At 46.1% G+C, this 20,884-nt stretch overlaps 2 protein-coding genes across 3 annotated transcripts in view; one reads left to right on the top strand and one right to left on the bottom strand.

Moving 5' to 3' along the window:
- The first annotated feature begins 370 nt into the window (after positions 1-370).
- Positions 371-11,193, top strand: Adgrf3 (adhesion G protein-coupled receptor F3). The gene is made up of 13 exons (XM_052186209.1): positions 371-463; positions 798-938; positions 1,287-1,463; positions 2,002-2,220; positions 3,869-4,078; positions 4,929-5,072; positions 5,256-5,452; positions 5,988-6,167; positions 6,976-8,352; positions 8,904-8,945; positions 9,031-9,099; positions 9,458-9,513; positions 10,772-11,193. Exons 2-13 carry the CDS (start codon positions 911-913, stop codon positions 10,797-10,799), a joined length of 2,727 nt encoding a protein of 908 aa, XP_052042169.1. The 5' UTR covers positions 371-463; positions 798-910; the 3' UTR covers positions 10,800-11,193.
- A 2,051-nt stretch (positions 11,194-13,244) lies between these two features.
- The window catches only part of Hadhb (hydroxyacyl-CoA dehydrogenase trifunctional multienzyme complex subunit beta), a 34,234-nt gene continuing 26,594 nt past the window's right edge, over positions 13,245-20,884 (bottom strand). For both annotated transcript variants that reach the window (XM_052186211.1, XM_052186213.1), the window contains exons 10-16: positions 20,553-20,674; positions 18,889-18,968; positions 18,761-18,808; positions 18,131-18,218; positions 17,731-17,805; positions 17,029-17,193; positions 13,245-13,756 (exon numbers count right to left, since the gene is read on the bottom strand). In XM_052186211.1, coding sequence (XP_052042171.1) covers positions 13,721-13,756; positions 17,029-17,193; positions 17,731-17,805; positions 18,131-18,218; positions 18,761-18,808; positions 18,889-18,968; positions 20,553-20,674 — 614 coding nt within the window. In that variant the 3' untranslated portion in view covers positions 13,245-13,720. The remainder of the gene's footprint in view (positions 13,757-17,028; positions 17,194-17,730; positions 17,806-18,130; positions 18,219-18,760; positions 18,809-18,888; positions 18,969-20,552; positions 20,675-20,884) is intronic.

The raw sequence follows: 20,884 nt of genomic DNA, 5'->3' as shown, positions 1-20,884 counted from the left end.
ACTTGGGTTTAGATGCACGTGGGATTTTGAGAGGAAAGAGTGGGTTAATTTGCAGGACTCTTGCCTCCTTGTTGGAGCTGGACCCCACCATTTCAATTAGCCCAGATGCCTAGAGACAGGTAAATTCAGGAAGGAGCTAAGCAAAGTGTGTTGACTCTCAGGGTGTGCCTGGTTCCTGGTTTCGGGTGAGGCTCCTGGCCCTGGCAGGGTCCCTGGAACTGTGCCCCTGTCCCCCATTTCTGAATGCCCGTTTCTCCCTCCAGATATTTACATTTGATCTCTGGCCTAAAGCAGAACTTCCAAGACACCAAGTCACACCAGAGTAGCCCGGCTGCTCCGGAGGTGCCCAGGGAAGAACCTGAGAGCAGCCTCTCCTCAGTCTCTCCTCTTGTCTCTTTCCAGGAGCTCAGTCCACCTGGAGGGAAATCTGGGCAGCAACTGAACCAGTACAGTGGAGTAGTGGGTGAGTGGAAGAACTGGCTAGGCTGGGGTATCAAGGAAGGGGAAAGGAAGAAAGAAGAGGGTGCACAGTGAGTCAAGCAGAGAGGACGGGCTCTGGGAGGCCTCTCCAGCTCTTCAGCTGCGAGGACTAGAAAGACACATGCACTCGGCAATGACAACTTGGAACCATAGACCCGAGTGCTTCCCCAACTAGGTGCATCCTCTGTGTACCTAGGCAGGCCACAGGAGGCAGCTCCGCTGTGCCCCAGTAAATGGCCGGCTGAGTATGTTAAGGCCAAAGGGGACAAGCTTGGGGCCTCACTGCCTCTCCCCCCATGTCCCCTTTGCTTCCACAGAATCAGTGCTGGTCTCCAGCTATGTGCAGCTGGAATTTTCAAACAGAGCCTGGCCACAGGAGCTCTTGGAGGACTTTACTCTTTCTGCTGCCTTGGCATTCCTTCCCCCAAAAATGCTTACTGGCCTTGGCCTTACAACAGGTAGCCGTCGCATGGGGCCCCCAACTCTCTAGCAAGACAGCTTGCCCAAGAGGCAGTGGCTCTCCTACTCCCTACTCATCATCCCTGGCCCACGACCTTCCTCATCTCCTTACCCAGCCAACCCCTCCCTTCCTGTTCATGTCCCTGTGTTCGAGCAAAGAATTCAGGGGGCGGGCAGAGTGTGAGGAACTTCACTGGAATGTCCTTGCCAGGTATGGTCTGGTTTACTCAGTCCAAGTTGCAAAGGAAGTCCCCATGGGTGGGGGGTCTGATCTCCTGGGACTTCAGGATTAGTGTCATCCAGCCCTGAGACCCCATTTTCTCTGCCCGCCTGCCTCTCTCGGTCAGAGTGTCATGCTAACCCCAGCGGGACTAGCTTCTGCAAATGCCGCCCTGGCTACCAATGGAACGCCACGCTTTGCTCCCTTTACCCGAACTGCCGGGGCAGCAGGTCAGAAAGAGATGCCTGTCAATGTCGCAGCTTCCACGGTCCTGTTCCTGGCTTCTGCCAGTTGCTGCCACCTGGTAAGGAGGGTTAGGAACCTGGACACTAGTATCCCCGAAATACTTTCTGGATTGTTGGAGGTGTTTGTTGGTTGGTTGGTTGGTTTGTTTAGTTTTTGCCTTTACTTTGGATGGACCTGTGTTTCTGGCAGCTGGTCCCAGCCCAGCTGCTCTTCTGGCTGGGAGTTGGGGGGGGGGGGAGGGGTGCGGAGAGAGGCGGGGAAGCCAACCATTCAGCAAGACCCTGGACCCGAGTTTGGGACTTGAAAAATGAGACTACTGAAGGCAGCTCTGGAGACACGTGGGCAAGGGGATCTTCCCTGAAACGGCATCAGCGGCCCCAAGTCCCTGGAAAGTGGAAGCCATAAGCCAGAGGGCTTGCCACTTTAATTCTCAGTGGGATGGTCTATCAGGCTGGGAGTAGCCACAGTCGGATAGCCAAGCATGGCCAAGAAGAAAGTTTTGGGGGAGGCACGTGGAGATGCAGACCTCAGAGGGTGGGGCAGAGGAACTCCTAGCTACATCCCTTCTCCAACTCTGTCTCTTCCCCTTCCTGTAGTTCCTGCAAACCTGACACTGGACTCCCAGCTGCAAATGCACGGGAACACCCTGAAACTCATTCTTCTCAAGAAAGAGGAGGCTACAAACCTGAGATGGTTCTTGAGACGCTCAAAGAACTACAGATTCACCTTCCTATGGTCGGGGACCAATGTGCTGCAGAAGTCCAGAGAAGACCAGGCTAGCCTTCAAGTCACCCACATGTCCCATCACTGGGCAGGTAACCCTCCGCTGCTGCTTCTCTCTCCTTCTCTCCCACGGGTCTCTTGAGACAGAATCATCTTTCTCTGTAGCCCAGGCTAACCTCAACCTCACTCTTTATCTCAGGCTGGCCTCAACCTCACAGCAATCCTCTTGCCTCAACCCTCCAAGCACTGAAGTTACAAGCATGAACTACCCACTTCTTTCTCTGCGTCTCTTCACTTCTCCCTCTCATTTCCCTTTCCCCTTTCTTCCCTTTTCCCTTCATTGACCCCTTTCTAGACTTTACCATCTTTCCATTTGCTGAGAAAGCAAAGGCAAAGAGACTCATTACAGTGTGGAAAGTCCCATACAGCTGTTTGCATTGTAATCTGGGGGTTCCTAAAACCCTTTCAGAGCTTCACAAAAACTCAGTGTTGTCCTGATACACGACGATGTAAAATCTCACACACACATACACACACACATACACATACACACACCACACCACACACACACACACACACCACATACCAAACACACACACACACCATACACACACACACTCAGAGGGTGGTGTCACTTGGCTCTCTCAGGAATGGGTAACGACATCTAGTGCTGCCCTCAGGACACTACAGGGAGAGGATGAAGAGCAGCTGGCTTGCTTTCACGTTGAAGTGACTGCCCAGGCTCACTACTCAGCAGCTCTGGTTGGGAAAGTGCTTGCCAAGCAGGCATGAGGCAGTGGGCTCAATTCCCAAGACCTCATAAACCAGGCAGCTGGTGCGACCTCCAATTTCAGCGTTTGAGAGGCTGAGGCAGAAGGATGCTCACGGTCATGGCCCCTACTAGCAGCTACATAAAACCTCCTGCTAACCAAGAAATGAAAGGAAAAACCTGCCCAGAAGACATGGCATCAGACAAAGAGATCCTGCCACAAACGAGGTGGACAGTGAACACCCACACCTGAGATTGCCCTTTGACCCCCACACATGCTCACCCACACAGCAGACATGTGTGTGTATGTACATACACACAGACATGCAAACATGTCAACCTTCTGATTGCTCCTACTCCTCAGAACAAAATATCCCCGCTAAAAAGGTTTATCACATGAGGGATGTTAAGAACTGAAACCACTCAGTTCCTGCTGAGAAAAGACTGGTGCTTGTCTAGAGCACGGCCTTCCTAGTGCTGCGAACCTTTAATTCAGTTCCTCCTGTTGTGGCGACCCCTCCCCCAACCATAAAATTATTTTCATTGATACTTCATAACCGTAATTTTACTGTTTTGAACTGTAATATAAATATCTATGTTTTCCAATGGTCTTAGGTGACCCCTGTGAAAAGACTGTTCAACCCCAACGGGTCAGAACCCACAGGCTAATAAACACTGATCCAGATACTGAGTGGCTGGGTAGCACTGTGGGGGAAGGGGCTCACTTTAGCTATCAGCACTGGCTAAGATGGACAGGCCAAGAGCCTCTTCTATAGATAATTTTCTTTTTGGGACAAGGGAGTGTTTTCCCAAAGGGCTGTCCCGGGACCTTCCGGCTGGGAGAAAGGTCCTGGTATAGAAAGCAGGGATGGGAAACTGGAGGGCCTGGGCCGTGACTTAAAAAGCAGTGGAGAGCTGGCCTGCAGGCAGACCTGGGTGAGCTGCCAGGTACAGTGGGCACATCTCTGCAGGTGAGTACGAGATCATCTTCGAGGCCCAGGGATTCAGGTGGAGGCTGCGGCAGGAGGTCAAGGTGGCCTTGGAGGAAGAAGAAGTGATCCGACTTCCAGATGCGCTGTCCATCTCCTGCGCTGCCTCCACTGGCTTCCAGCTGAGCTGCTGCACCCCGCTCACATACTCGGCCTACACTGCTACCTGGAGTCCTGAGGAGGACAGCCAAGGTACGATGCTGTCAGAGATGAGAGACGGGGCTGGTCCCTCCAGGCAGCACGGGCCACGGTTCTGGATGGGTGTTGGGTAGTCATGGCCGTCAGAGCTATCCCTGCTCTGCTGATAGAACCTTTCTATCACACACTCCTGATCTTGCAGTAAACTCTATAAGGTTAGTTTAATAGTATCTTGCTTTTAAAAAGGAGGAAACCAGGAAGGGGCAGGGGTGGGGGTCTGAAGAGATGGATCAGCAGACAAGAGCACTGGCTGCTCTTCCAGAGGTCCTGAGTTCAATTCCCAGCAACAACACAGTGGCTCACAGCCATCTGTGATGTGATCTGATGCCCTCTTCGGGTGCACGTGAAGACAGCACCCATGTGCATAAAGTGCATAAACACATCTTTTTAAATGTGGGAGAGGAAACTGGAGCTGGAGACACGGCTTAGCGGTTAAAAGCACTGGCTGCTCTTCCAGAGAACCCAAGATCAGCTCCCAGCACACATGCCACCAGTAACTCAGGCCCAGGGGATCCAAAGCTCCCTCACACATACACACCTACAGGGGGGTACATAAACATGCACAAAATTAAGATGAAAGTGAATCTTTTTTTTAATACCACACGGATAGCAAGAACGAATATTTTTAAATATACTGAAAGTGAGTCCCAGGGCTAGGGACCCAGTAGGATGCACTGCAGCAAACCCGGAATTCTGTGCCAGCAGCTGGGTGCTGACACACCATCCGGCTTGCTCTCATTGCTTCATCCTTGAAGGCCACTCTGCAGGGGTGTCGTAGGGCCTACCCAGCCCTCACCTGCTTCAGCCAGAGATAGCTCACTTTTCTCCTCTCTCCTGCCCTCAGCCTCCTTGCAAAATATGTCAGATTCCCAGTGCTTTGTGCTGGCTGTTCAGCACTGCCCAGCAGCCAGTACGACATACACCTGTACCCTTCAGAGTCAGAACCTGGCTCCTCTCGTGGTTCCTGTCTCCATCACCATCATCCAGGGTATGTGGGCCTTGGGTCCAGGAGGCTGACCTCCAAGTGGCTTGTCCTTGAAACATGGGGTCTCCTCCTTTTTGTCCCTGTGCCTTGATCCACTGAGTCAGGTATCAAGGCCTGCATAGGTTCTGACTAGTACAGAGGCTCTGGCTATCTTGTGCTGCGGAGGCCTCACTGATCCTTCTTCAGATGGAGACACTACCTGCCCTGAGGACTTCTCAGTGGTTGCCTGGAATGTCACCAAGGCTGGCTTCGTGGCACAGGCCCCATGTCCTGTGAATAAGAGAGGTGTGGTAAAGAGGCTCTGTGGGATGGATGGCATCTGGAGGCCGGTTCAGAACAACTGCACAGAAGCAAAGATCCTAACCTTGTGTCTTAGAGCCGAGGTAAAGCTGCTACCTCCAGACTCTGCTAGCAAACACCTGCCCACCTGCCCACCTGCATACCTGCCCACCTGCATACCTGCCCACCTGCCCACCTGCATACCTGCCCACCTGCCAGCTGGTCTGCCTACCTGTCTGCCTGTTCGTGTGTCTGTCTGCCTGCCTGCCCATCCACCTGCCTGCCCTTCCACCTGCATTTTCTCTCTCCCTCCATGCCTCTCTATCTCACTCCCTCAGAATTCAGATTCAGATGTCAGCTTACATGTTATTCAGCCTCTCACCTGGAACCCTTGCAGATCTAGAAAGGAAGAGTGGATCCTCCAGGGTCAAAGGGTGTGTGTGGTGGTGGTGGTATTTGTCTCAAACCACAGTCCCACCAAGTCATGTCTGTCCTTGTCAGCATCCATTCCTTCTGCACGTTCTCTTTCTTCTTCCTGCTCCTCTGAGGGGTGCAGAGCAGAGGGACAAGGAGCTACATCTGGGGAGGACATGGCCCTTCCCGTGGGATTTTCATGTCACCCACTATCCTTTCTGTCAGCTGCTGCTGGAAGGTCAGGGAAAGCCCAGCGAGGAGGTGCCACAGATCTTGAGTGAGCTGCGAGGGCAGGTGGAGGTGGCCAGCACCCCCTCTGACTTACAGGAAATGCTGCACACTGTGACCTTCCTGGCCAAGGTGGTGGCAGAGGCAAGCACCAAGCTCACAGACAGTGCTCTGAAGGTAAGGTCTTGGAGTCTCCTCAGAGCACTAAGGTAAGGCAGTGGGCGCCTACCGGGTGGTCACAGGCGGAAGCTCTTTCACTGTGAACACTTCTGCCCTCTGACATCATGTGGGCAGCTCAACAGGGACCTTTTTATAGCCCGGGTTCCTGCTTTCTCTGTTCTTATAAACTTCAGTCTCCAAAGCCATCGAGAAAGCCTGATACTGGGAGGCCAGGAGGGGTGTGGAGGCATGGGTTTCAGAGACACACATGGGTACACAGCATGGGAATATTACACACAGACACACACTCACACACACACACACACACACACACACACACACTAACCCAGTACCCACAGAGACACTCAGACACACTTGGCATCGCTGTACCCACACAAATCAAGAGTAACTAGAGGCAGCGACACCACACGCCTTTCCTGTCAGCCTCTGAACTGCAGAGATGGCCACCGAAACCTTGTGTGGCTCTCAACTTGAGTGTAGCAAGCTCTCTGCCGCCAGTCACCTCTCCTAGCTTTGCAGAACTGGACCAGTTAGGGAACTGAAGGACCTTTGTAAGACCAAGGAGGCCCCAAGGATGCCAGCGGGAGAAGAGGCGTTAGGCAGAGGATTCGGTGTAGATTTGGAGACCCCTGTAGCTGCTAAGGTGTGCTCAATTCCACAATCCAGAAGGTCTCCCCACATAACTGTCCTGCCACTTTTTCTTGCCACTCTGGGTCTTGCCATGGAAGGAAGGGTGGGGTCTGTAGGTCCTAATGTCCCTGTAGACTCTGGCAAGTCACATCCCTCCTACTGTTGGTCACTGCAGGACCTCCTGACAACCACAGACAAGATTCTAGACGTGAACATCAGCTCTCTGTGGACTCTGGCCCAGGCCCAGAAGCCCTCGATGGGCTCAGACTTCCTGAAGGCTGTGGAGACCCTGGTCCACAGCGTGAGCCCACAACAGCATCCTTTCTCCTTCCACTCACCTAATGTGTTACTGCAGAGCCAGCTCCTCAGACACACCTCTCCTTCTGGCTACCAAATGTCCTTCTCCACCCCGCCCCTCCTGCAGGCACGGATTCCATGGCATTCACTGGCCCCACTGGTCTATAACGGAACTAACGTCAGTATTACTAGCCTAGTACTGCAAAAGTTGGACTACCAGCTTCCCTCAAGCTACACACAGGGGCTGTGGAACACCGTATACACCACTCCTGGGCTGATCCTTGTGATCTCCATCACAGTAGACGGCCAGGCCTTCACGCAGGCAGAGGTTATCATTGACTTTGAAGACATGAACGGAACCCTGCACTGTGTCTTCTGGGACTACAATGTCTTCCAGGGTGGGGGAGGTTGGTCAGATGAAGGGTGCGAGGTACGTGCAGCCAATGACAGCATCACTCAGTGCATTTGCCAGCATCTCACATCCTTTTCCATCCTCATGTCCCAACACACTGTCCCAGAAAATCCCTTCCTGGGCCTGCTGACCCAGCTGGGTCTCGGGGCTTCCATCCTGGCTCTGCTCGCCTGCCTCGTTATTTACCGGCTGGTGTGGAGATCAGTGGTCCGGAACAAAGTCGCCTTCTTCCGCCATACCGCCCTGTTTAACATGGTGATCTGCTTGCTGGTCGCAGACACATGCTTCCTGGGAAACCCATTGCTTCCTTCGGGGTACCACAGCCTGGTCTGCCTGGCCACCGCTTTCCTGTGTCACTTTTCCTTCCTGGCCACGTTTTTCTGGATGCTGGCCCAGGCCCTGGTGCTGGCCCACCAGCTGCTCTTTGTCTTCCACCAGCTGCCCAAGCACTTAGTTCTCTCACTGATGGTGATCCTGGGCTACCTGTGCCCGCTGGCCTTTGCAGGCGTCACCCTGGGCCTCTACTTGCCTCAAAGGAAATACCTGTGGGAGGGGAAATGCTTGCTGAGCGGAGAGGGAGTCATGCTGCACGCCTTCAGCGAGCCAGTGCTGGCCATTGTTGGTGTCAACGGGCTGGTGCTTGTCATCGCGGTGCTGAAGCTGCTGAGACCTTCCCTGTCAGAGGGGCCCACGGTGGAGAAGCGCCAAGCTCTTGTGGGGGTGCTTAAAGCCCTGCTTGTTCTCACGCCCATCTTTGGCCTCACTTGGGGACTGGGTGTGGCCACTCTGTTTGATGGCTCCATGGTCTTTCACTACATCTTTGTCATTCTCAACAGCCTCCAGGTAGGTGGCAAGGGTGGGGTGGCTATGCCAGCTAAGTCACTTTATCGGAGACTAAGTTCACTGACAATCACCAGGCTCACAGGTGTTAGAAGGATTAAATATAGATCCCAGTTCCTTCACTGCCTCACAGAATAACTTTGGGCAAACCTCACCTCCCCTCTGAGCCTGGTTTTCTTATGTTTATGGTGAAGTCTGGAAATCATCAGTCCCCAGTCTTAACCCAATCTAAGAAAGGCACTTGAGAGTTGGCAAGATAGCTCGGCAGGTAAAGGTGCCTGCTGCCAAGTCTGAGCTTGATCCCCGACCCCAAATGGTGGAAGGAAAGAACCGGCTCCTCCACGTTATCCTCTGGCCTCCACATATATAGTGTGGCATGTACACAGGCACATGCACACACAATGACAAATGGTGCCAATGTGCATAGAAACTGAGGAGGTGACAAAGGGCACAGGGTGAGGATTAGAGAAAAGGTCTGAGAATAGAAGATGAGGAGAGGGCGCAAGAAGAGAGCCTCCCCCTCGCCTAACCACCTCCCCACCCCCTCTCCGCAGGGCGTCTTCATCTTCGTGTTTGGCTGCCTCACAGACAAGAAGGTGAGTGTCCAGTTAGCTCCTCCCCACACGCCTGACCCAGAGGTCTAATGTGGTCAACATAAGCAGATACTTACCGTTGCTTCAGGTACTAGAGGCCTTGCGCAAACGACTGCGATTGCAAGGCAGCCGGTCCTCGGGCTCAGCCATCTCCATGGTGAGTTGCTCCAGCCCTCGGGGAGGGGCAGGGGGAGATGGGCCCGGCTAGGGGAGAACTAGGGGTTCTTTTACAGCAAGCAACTTTCAGTTTCTCCAGCAGAGGGGTTTGGGGTTCCTGATGACCCCTTGGACCCCTAGTGACACTCTTCTCTATGGTCTCCTGCATCTGGTACTCTGCTCCATGTTAGCATTTGGAGGGAATGACAGAGTGCCCGCACCCCACCCCATGAGACCTACTTAGCTGATGCCAAAGTTCCTGGAAAGGCAAATGGGAATGTCAAAATGGATGCACCCTCTTCATGGGTGGGCGGGCTATAATAATGATCCCCTAACCGGGCCTTTCCACTTTGCCCTAGGTCACAAGTGAAACCTGTACCTCGGAACACAGCAAAGAAAGAAGTGAGCATGCCAGGTGAGAAGCAGCTTCCTCAGAAGCAGACTGAGTAAAGGCGGTAAAAGAGGCGGGAGCAAGGGCCTCTAAACCAAGTCTTCCCCACCCCAGCAATGCTGCAGGTTAAATCCTAAGTTACATCCTGATGCCCCAGGTCTTAAATTTTCCTTCTGAGAAAGAATCTCTGCCTAAGTTACCAAGACCTTAAGTTTTCATTTTGAGAGGGTCTCTTGCTCCATTACCAGGGCTGGCCTTGAACCACCCTAATTAACATGCCATGAATGTGCGACCTCCTTACCTCAGCCTCCCAAGTGCTCGGGTTACAGGCATGCACCATCATACCTAGCTCTAGCCAACTTCCTGCCAAGCAGCTGCTCAGCAGAGCCTTCCCCCACGGGTGTGGCCATCACTGGGTGAGCAGCAGTGCAGAGGCAAAGCATCAACAGACCAGTATCCAGTCCACTCCAGAGTCCCTTTCCACAATACAACTTTTGAATTATCTGGAAAGACCCTCACCCCAGCCAGCTGTGGTATGTATGGTCATAAGCCCAGGTCTTAGGAATCTGAGACAGGAGAATCAAGAGTTCAAGCCCAATCTAGGAGGCTACAAAATAAGAGCCTGACAAAACAATAACACTATATATATATATATATATATATATATATATATATATATATATATATATATATATATATATATATATAGTGTGTGTGTGTAACCAACCAACCAATCCTGCCTTAAATGACTTGCCTTTTGGGGTCTGATATCGGGAGAGGAGAGCTGTTTATTCAGGTGAGGTAAGGTACCCTGTCCCCAGCTCCAACCTTAAGGGTGAGCTTGCCTGATAGTAAAGACAGACACTGAGAAGAACCAACCACACATGAACTCATGTTTCATGTTCCTGGCAAGGGAGGTGAGCGTGTGCAGGAATCCCCCAGCTAAGTTCTAGGAATAAAGCGCTCTCCCCTCCTGGGGCCCTGCTCAAGAAAGGCAGATTTTCATTTCCTTGCAGCTCAGCAGCCCACACCCTGAAGATTCTAAGCAAGATTCAGGGGAAAGGTAGCTAGAGCTACTCAGTAACCTGATGAAAAGTCTACCTTGGCTGGAAAAACCAAAACAACAAAACAAAAAGAGACCAAAGGCAACAATTCCAAAGAACTACAAGAAAAACTGATGTGATCAACAGTGCATTTTATACCCAACAGTAATGTGACAGTCGCAAGGAAAATGTTTTTAATGTCCCTCCTGAGTTATTTCTTTGCTGTTTCTTTTTGATAGTTGTGAAGAAAAGATGACTGATCAATAGGAACCTGTGATCTTCCAATGAAGATGAAGGGCAGAATTCTGTTTCTTTGGGGGTGGAATTTAGTTATAAAGTTATTACTAATATAAACTGTGTCTAAAACACAGCAATTCTGGCACATACATGTCATAGAAAAAATCCATAGTGAATTTAACTATTAAAACAGGTGACTGGACATTCAGCAACAGCGAAACTTTTGACAGTACTCTCTTAAACAGATAGAAAATAAAAATATATTTGTTTAGCCTGACAAGGGAGGAACCCAGTCATTTTGCATTACTGACTATAAAAAGTACTATTGTAAAAAAGTAATGTCAGACTTTGGGAAGTGCTTTACAATAAACTCCCAATTTTACATTTACTTATATAACCACAATAAAAAGTTGACTGCACATGAGCCTGTGTGTTTCATAGCAGAACAGAAAAATCGATGGCAACTTTAGAACTTCCACTTAGAGAATATGAAGGGTCACTTTTCTTGTATTCTATCCAAGATTTGTGAGTGGCTAAAATGTCTCTGAAGCAGCTATAAGTTTATAACAATCTTTACATGTTGCTTTTACAACATATACAGTATTCTGTAATAGCCAGGCAAGGTAGTACGAGTTTTTAATCCTAGAAACAGGCCTGAGGACGGCCTGGTATAGAAAGCAAATTCCTGGACAGTCAAGGCTACACAGAAAAACCTTGTCTCAAAAGATCAAATCAAACAAACAATGTTCTATTATCTTTCCTTCCTTGTTCTTTTTTTCATTTTCTCGTTTATAGATGGTTTGCCTGGACATATGTCTGTGCACCACATATGTGCAGTACCTAAGAGGCCAGAAGAGGGAGTCAGATCACCTGAACTGGAGATAACAATGGTCTGAGCCACCAACAATGGGCTGGGAATCAAACCCAGTTCCCTTGTTTTATAAATTATCTTTTAACTTACTTGTAGGCGTCTTTAGAAATCAGTTCTATTTATAAACCTACTTATCATTAACAAGAGCTCTTTATCTGAGGGGCAATGCTGAGGCCAGCAACCGGGCACCCGTTTCCTGGATTCATGAGTGTGCTCTTCAGGGAAGGCTCCTAAGAGAAGTGTTGGGTGATAGACCTTGGGCCATATTCAAATGCAAGGCAATGTCAGGCTCTTTTCCTAAAATTACTATCAATTTGTATTCTACCAATCTGCACTGGGCTTGCAGAGGACCCAAGTTCAATTCCAGTACTCACATGGTGGCTCATGACCGTCTAAACACCAACTCTGGTGCAATCCTACATCTCTCGTCTCCATGGGCCAGAGCACCCACATGCACATACCCATAGGTCAAAACACATTATACACAATATTAAAAATAAATCTTAAAAAATAAGCACTTGCTGGGTTTGGTAGCACACACCTTTAATCTCAAGAGCTCTGGAAGTGGAGGCAGTTGGATCTCTTCAAGTTCAAGGTCAGCCTGATCTATGTGGTAAGTTTCAGGATAGCCAGACCTACATAGTGAGACCTTGCTTCAAAACAAAACAAAACAAAAACAGCAACAAAAAATCCAAACCAACCAGCCAACCAAACAAGCAAAAAACCCAAACAAAACAAAGAAATTGTTTTACATCTTTACCAATAGTTATTATTCTTAGTCTGGTTGATTTTGCCAACCTGGTAGGGATAGTAAAATCTCATGGTCTTAGGGGTGCGTTGTTTATGTTTTGTTGGGTCTTCCCCCCCACCCAAGCCTAGTTTCACATTTATCGTTTGTATATCATTTGAAAAAAAAATGAGTATGACTCTTTTGTTATTTTTTAAAATATTATTTTCTATCTTCTGGCTCTGTAGCAATTCTTTATAAAATGTGTCCATTATATTTCCAAGCATTCTAGGCACATGAAAAACAAAAACAAAAAAAAAATTTTTTTTTTTGAGACAGGGTTTCTCTGTGTAGCCCTGGCTGTCCTGGAACTCACTCTGTAGACCAGGCTGGCCTCGAACTCAGAAATCCACCTGCCTCTGCCTCCCAGAGTACTGGGATTACAGGAGTGCGCCACCACCGCCCAGAGAAAACAAAAATTCTTATTTTAACATAGGCAATATTTAATTTTTAATTAGATTTTGTGGGGGTGGGCATGTCATGGCGGGAGGCAGAGGCAGGCGGATTTCTGAGTTTGAGGCCAGCCTGGTCTACAGAGTGAGTTCCAGGACAACCAGGGCTACACAGAGAAACCCTGTCTCAGAAAAAACAAAACAAAACAACAAAAAAAAAAACAATAACAACAACAACAAAAGGAAGGAAGGAAGGAAGGAAGGAAGGAAGGAAGGAAGGAAGGGAGGAAGGAAGGAAGGAAGGGAGGAGAAATGGGGAAACACACTATTCTAAGTGGGACATCAGTTCTTGGCAGTTTCACAACTGACTGTAATAGTTACAAAAGCTGCCCTTTTCCCACTAATAACGAGACTACAAACAATCCTCTAATTCATGTCTACTTTATTAAGGTCAACCAACATGTTATCTGTGTCTCTAAGCATTTTGGGTTTAAAAGATAGATTATTTTTTTCCATAGTAAGTTAATTTAGGCACATCGGTTTATATTTTAGAAAAAAATAATTCTCTCTATGACACAGACAGGAACAAGGGGAATCTGCAATGTTAGAAAGATGATTCTAAACCTCAGCTAGCCTCTCTCCAAGGCTAGCAGCCATTAGTCTTCGTGACAAAAGATAACAAGAACTGTGTACATGTCTGCGATAGTCTGGAACTTAGAGAGCAGAAGCTGTGATTATCAAAAAGCTCGAACACTGGCAAGGCTTGATCACAAAATATTTAAGAGAGTCCACAAATGTTGCTTCCTAAGAAGAGCTAGGAACTGCAGGTGTCAGTGCATTGAAATGGCATTGCCCAGTGTGAGTGCTGCAGAGATCAGACTGTCGCCTCCTTCTAGAGCAGTCACTTGGGGTAAGCTTCCACAATCATAGCATGACCCTGTGAAGAAGAAAGTTTAGTCAGACCAAGAAGCAGTGAAAGGTGTGGAGTCCAGCCAGTATGTAGGCAGGCCGACAACAAAACCACTACTATGTGATCATGGGAAAGTGATCACTTAGAGACCCAACTTCCCCTATAAAATGGGATTCATAGTGCCTAGTAAAGAAAGATTTTATAAAAATTAAATCAGATAGAAAACATTAAATAGACACACATGTACTTATATACATACAACTGGCTATACAAACACCCCCTCCACACACACATGCATGCACCAGACTCAATCTAATGTAGAGTGTGAGTCCTAGTAAATGCAATAAATAGCTGCTTTTATTTTAGTTTCTGTGGTTGGTGCTGGGGAATGAACTCAGGGCTGCAGGCATGCTAGGCAAGTACTCTACCACTGGACCATCCAAACTGGACCATCAAATCACAAAGCCACTGTGAATCAAGACAAGACTGGAAACCGGGTGTAAGGATTCTGATTCTAAAGCCTGGGCTTGGCTCTTTGCTATTCTCTGGTTAAGAAGATGAACTGGACGTGATGGCATGTGCCTGGTCTTGTTGTCACTTGCTATGCTGTGTTTGGCTGATGTCCCTGTGGGAAACCTGTGCTTTTCTGAGGGGAAGGGGAAGAATGGTGGAGCATGGAAAAACTCTATAGGGCAGGGGAGAGATGGAGGAAGGGAGGGGAAACTGTAGTCCAGATGTAATATATGAGAAGAACAAAAGAAAAATCTAAAGCTACAACTGAGAGAAAAAAAAAAGGTGAACTGAGTGTACCTAAGGGTAGAAGAACAAACAACGTCCTTTCTGCAACACTTGGCACAGCTCTGGGTACTAGTTATGACCCAGGTTTAAGCCTTACATAAACACGTAGGATTTCCTGGGTCTACATCCTATCTGATAAACAGTCATTCCAACTGTTGGACTGCCATCAAACCTATAGGCAGCCTAATGAAATGGTCAGCTTCTAGGTTCAATTCCAACAAATATGTATTAACAAACTATTATTTAGCCGGGCAGTAGTGACACACGCCTTTAATCCCAGCACTTGGGAGGCAGAGGCATGCAGATTTTTGAATTCGAGGGCAGCCTGGTCTACAGAGTGAGTTCCAGGACAGCCAGGGCTACACAGAGAAACCATGTCTCAAAAAACAAACAACAAAAACAAAACAAAACAAAACAAAAAACCCTATTATTTATAAAGTACCAAGTTCAATACTATGTAAGTTTAAAGTTCACATGTAAGATCTTTATCTGGAATTTAGCACATACATTAGTTCAAAATAATCAGTTAACTTTGGTGATGCAGACAGACAGACAGACAGAGCAGGGACAGGAAGCAGGAGGCAGAACACTTCTCCAACTTTACATATAGTGCACTATTTTCGTGTTTTAACAGGATCAGCAGCTCTCAACTTGGGGGTGTGCTTCCCCCGTCTCCAGAAGAACCTGGCAGGTGTTTCTGCTAATCTCAACTGTGTGCATGGACATACGGGCAAGGGCAGGGCTAGGAAATTATTCATTGCTATTGGAATCTCATGGGTAGAGACTGTGCTAAAACATCCTACAGTACATAGGCCAAAGAATTAACTGGTTCAAAATGTTAACAATGTCAAAGATGAAAGACACTGCCTTTGGGCTAGAGAGATGGCTCGGAAGCTGCTGTCCCAGAGGGCCTGGGTTCAACTTCCAGCCCCCACATGGCAGCTCACACCTGAACTCCAGTCCCAGGGTTTCTGACACCCTCACACAGACATACATGGAGGCAAAACATCAATGCACATAAAATAAAAATAAACTATAAAAAAAGAAAACACTGCTCTAGATCCACCATAATAAATTTGTGCTCTAATCTTATGTTGGTGTCACTCAAATGCCTCAATTAAACACACAAGTGGCAAGCTTAGAACTTTTGAAGAAAGACACTGAATATTCTCCATCCATCCACAACCTCACCTAATGTTACGTATACTCTGTACAACTGAGACAACAACTGCATCTGGATGGAAGGACTCTGTGTAGATTACATGCTACACAGTCATCTCCCTCGAGGGAGCAGCAGACATAAATAAGAAGCAGGCTCTCACCTAAATATGCAAGATTTCACCAGGGGAGACACACAAATGATAAGATAGTTCTGAGTTAGGGGACTGTATCCCGGGTGCTCTGTGGAGTCCTGGGTTTAATCCTAGTACAACCAAGAAGTTTCAGACCATTAAGCAACAATGTTTCAACTTATAAATTATCTTTCTTTCTTTAAACTCTCTAAAGAAAAGCTGTTCATATCATCTTTTACATGATTCTATACTTCGTATATTCAGGATGGTATGGTTATAGACAAGATTTTATGCCTTTACATAGCTTATTTGTCTTGCTTAGTAATAGTGTCTATAATATGCAAGAAAACAAAAAAAAATCTGTCTATATTAGAATAAAAAAAAAGACTACGTGTCGGTGCATGTGGTAGCCTTTACTTCCAGCCTTGGGAGATCTCTAGAGGCCAACATGGTCAACAAAGCAAGTTCTAGGACAGCCAGGGCTACACAGAAAAACTCTGTCTTAAAAACAAAACAAAACAAAACAAAACATAAAAGCCTACAGCTAATCATCTTTTAGGATTTTACTCCTAGTGAAAAAGTATAGTTCAGAGCATGCTGAGTCTATAATGTAAGTGAGGTAGATAGGAAAACATCTATCAGATTAATGAATTCCTGGCTGAATGGCAGCCACATATCACAGAGACGTTAACTCCAGTACAGAGAAAGTCAGTTCTCTGGATATGACTTTGGGGTGGTGCTAAGGACCCAGAACTTCAAACATGCGAGACAGGCAATTACTTGATCACTGAGCTAACAGACACAGAGACTGTTTACCTTAGACATAATAGGTAAGGTCATGATTACTAGGTAAATGAATAAAAGTTTATCATTAAGGAAGAAAATACACTGAGATACCTCTGATGCTAGTTCTTCACAAAATTTAAATGATTTTTTCAGTATATTTTTATATTTTATATAGCTTCCATAATGAGTATATATTAAACATATTATAAACAAGAAATATAAACATTTTAAAAAGAAAAACAGCTTGAATTTAAAGACCATCTTCCTTTCAATGAAATACCAGAATTAAAATCAATAATCTTCTCACCTCACAAAAGAAAATTGCTGTTTTCTGTTGTCTGTCATCAGAAACAGCACTTCATAAATGCTTCAAACAAAACAGTCTCAGGACGTGGGAGTCCTGGTGACACTGCTGTAACGTACCTGTCCTCCAGCTGCACAAGCAGCCACTAAAGCATACTGGCCTCCATCCTTCCTCAGTCTGTTGGCAGCTGCCATGACCAACCGACAGCCAGTGGCTCCAAAAGGATGTCCCAGAGACAGTGATCCGCCCCAGATATTAAACTTCTCCAGAGGAGGTGATCCAACCTGGCTCCCACACAAACAAAGACCAATTGAAAGGCGCAATCAAGGCCAACTCTCCCTAGGAGTAAGCCCCACAGCGGGGACTAACTAATGCTGACTACCTTACCAATCAAAGTATGGCACTGAACGAGACCAACAGAAGACAACATAAAGGCTTACTGTTTTCACTGATCCATCTCCACGACTCAGTTTTTAAATTAGGAAATAAGCTGGGACCACAGCTCAGTGGAAGAGTGCTTGGCCTGATGCATGGTTCAACCCCCATACGGCCAAACAAGAGAATAAGCCTTTCTCTCTCTTGTTCATTTACTTATTCACTCAGAAACTGGGTTTCTCTGTGTAGCCCTGGTTATCCAGGAACTCCCCTTGTAGACCAGGCTGGACTCACTAACAGAGATCTGCCAGCTTCTGCCTCTCAAGTACTGTGATTAAAAGACATGTCCCACCATGGCCAGCTCCCCTTTATATTATTAGCTGGTAACTAAATTCAAAATATTAACATGCTGGTAAATTCAAGCATATTATTTATCAGAAACTTACCTTTGTTTTCCTACCCATGTAGTTTTGTGCAAACCAATCAGAATCCATGGCTTTAAAGTTAGCCAAAATCTGACCCTAGGAGGAAAAATAATTCAAGACTGTGTTACTTACTAATGCTCTTCTGGGCTTTATATAAGACATAGACTTGCGTAACTTTAAGCAAATCTTTACATCTGTTCTCAGTGAAAATGTCATAAGGAAATAATTTAACACTTCTTAATGGAACTTTAAGAAACAGCCTCCAAAGGTGTATTTTCAGCATCACAAGTGTAACCCTGATTCTCTGACCCAGCCCTCCTACCAAGGAATGCGGTTTGAGAGACAAAGGCCACTCCCTTCTCGCATCCACTTTACTTTTCATGGCTATGCTCATTTCAGACGTGACTTATACACAACTTACTGAGAAGGCTTCATGAAATTCAAAAGCATCAATATCGTTCATGGTTAATCCTGCCTTTTCTAGAACTTTTGGAGTAGCATATGTTGGTCTGAAAAAGAAAACAAAAATAGTAGACTAAAACTTCCCATTTTAACTTAAGCATTTCTTAGTATACTCCAAATTGAGTTTTATACTTATTTATTGGCTCATATACAAATACTTAGCATTGGGGATACAAAAAGACATGCCCTTCATCCTCACTATATTGTAGAACTGGAAAAACAGACAATAAACAAGCAAGCAGTGTAGGGTAAGTTAAAACTGAAGAGAAAAGGAAGAGAATCTAAAGGAGCAAGGCAGGAGAAGGGGTTGGTTGGTCTCAGGTTATGATGAAGCCAGTGTGGTGAGGACAGAGAATGAGAGACACTTATGAAAGCCAGTCCTGTGGGCTAGGACAGCTCAGTGTTGAGAAATGTGTAATTCCTGTGTAAAGAAATGTGAGTAATTGATCCCTGGGACCTACATGGCAGAAAGAGAAAATTAAATGCTGTAAATGATCTTCTGACCACCACCACCCCACACACTAAGTAACTGTAATCAAAAAATTCAAATATTTTTCATTGAAATTTAAAAATATATACCGCTACTTACCCGAGTAAAAGCTGGTCTTTCGGATCCTGGGACACATATATAAAATCCCTAGGCAAAAAACAGAAAGATTAATAACTCTAGTAATAAAATAAAGATTCATAAGCAATTCACCAGAATATTTACTTTACCTCAAATATGCCTTTGGCTTATAACCCATGGCCAGAGCTCTGTCCTCTGACATGATTAGCATCGCAGAAGCGCCATCAGTCTGAAATGGTACAACATGATGTCATCTGGAGGTCTCCCAGCATCTGCCTCCAAAGCCTGTTCATGAGTCCACTAATATATCCATATAGAGTCTATGCAGCAAATTCAATTTACTGTATCCACCATTAAATCATAATCAAGCATCTACACTGAGCCACTTTGGGAGGACAAAGGCATCAGGGACTGTTCATAAGGTATTATAATTTATCAAGCTACACAGACACATCTTCAGAAATAAGGACACACAGATTTTTGCTTCTAGCACAGAAAATGAAATTTTTTCATGAATTAAAACAGTATTTCCTTGAATTATTTATTTTTATATTTTCTGTGTTATTTCTTAGTAGCCTCCTGTCCATAGCTTTGAGATTTTATTCAAAAGGCAGCACACTGAGAGAAGACACAGGTGGGCAAATGAGACCATCAAAATCATGGTTTTACAACACTTTAAACATCTAATATGTTTTTATCCCAAACAATAATTAAGAACAAAGAGGTACCTCTGGTTTTTGTTTTTAAAAAGCCCTTTACCATTACTTCAAAAATGAATGTCCTCTATAGTTCCAAAGAAAATGAAACCACTCCATATAGTGTGCAAAAATCAAAACAAATTCTGTCACATTTTATTACACATCTTTTTAAAACTCAGCAATACTGAAAAAAGCATGTAGCCACCAATAAGGTGGCCAGAAAGTCTGGGAACACAGGTGACTATACATAAAAAATGGGTTTTGGATACTACATTAATAATATGTTCACTGCTGGATATGGTAGTAGAAACTGATCAGTTATACTGTAAGGAAACATTGAGAGGTGGAGAGATGGCTCAGTAGTTTAAAGCACTTGTTCTTTCAGAGACCCAGGTTCGGTTCCCAGAACCCACATGGTAGCTAAGAAGAATCTGTAACTCTAGATCCAGAAGAGTCAGTGCCTCTTCTGGCCTCTATGGGCACTCCACATACAGGATGCACACACACACACACACACACACACACACATTCAGACAAAATACCCATACACATCAAATTTTTTAAAAAAAAGAACAAATAAAATAAAGATTCGCTTGCTACCTCTTTTGAGAAGCCTCTCTGATATCCTCAGCAGCTAATCTACAGCCACCATATATATCAGAATTGTCCTTCCCATTCCAATGCTTACCAAAACAATACAAGTTTGATGAATGGCCAAGTTCATAAAAAGAACAGCCTTTGTATTATTAGTATGGTGAGATGTCTAAGACCTTAAAACGATTATTTTAAACTTGGTGTTTAAACATGGGTTCTGAATCACATGCCTGTGATTCAGAAGGATTATAACTTTGAAGCCAACCTAGGCTTCATAGGGAAATCTATCTTAGAGTAAAATTTATGTGTTGGATTTCTGAGACAGGTAGGCTGTCTGCAAACTCTTGATCCCCCAGCCTCTACATCCTGAATGCTGGGCTCACAGGGATGTATTATCACACCCAGTCTGTGTTTTTTTAAATGATTTTCCTTTAACATTTAACACAAGCAAACTGGCTGCAGGCTCTCCTATTGAGTCTATAGAAAAGCCACTATTAAACATAAATAGCAATGACAATTACCAGGAAAGAAGAATTTGCAGCTGTCACTGTGCCATAGGGTTTGATGAAAGCAGGTTTTAGTTTGGCCATTTGTTCCAGTGAGGAAGGACGGATCCCATTATCTTTGGTAACCGTGTCCTTTCCTGTAAGAACATGAATTTTTTACCTCTAAGAAACAGTAAGCATTATACATCTTCGATGTACCAATATGCTTTAAAAATTCTAACAACGGGGGCTAGAAAAATGGCTCAGAATTTAACAACTGCTGTTCTTTCTGGAGACCCAAGTTTAGCGCCCAGCACCCATGTTGGACAACTCAGAACTACTTGTAACTCCAGCTCCAGGGAACAACG

The sequence above is a fragment of the Apodemus sylvaticus genome, chromosome 6 (assembly GCF_947179515.1).
Source record: "Apodemus sylvaticus chromosome 6, mApoSyl1.1, whole genome shotgun sequence".
NCBI classification, from domain to species: domain Eukaryota; kingdom Metazoa; phylum Chordata; class Mammalia; order Rodentia; family Muridae; genus Apodemus; species Apodemus sylvaticus.
The sequence above is the reverse complement of the archived record's forward strand: the minus strand, read 5'-3'. Positions and strand labels throughout refer to the sequence as shown.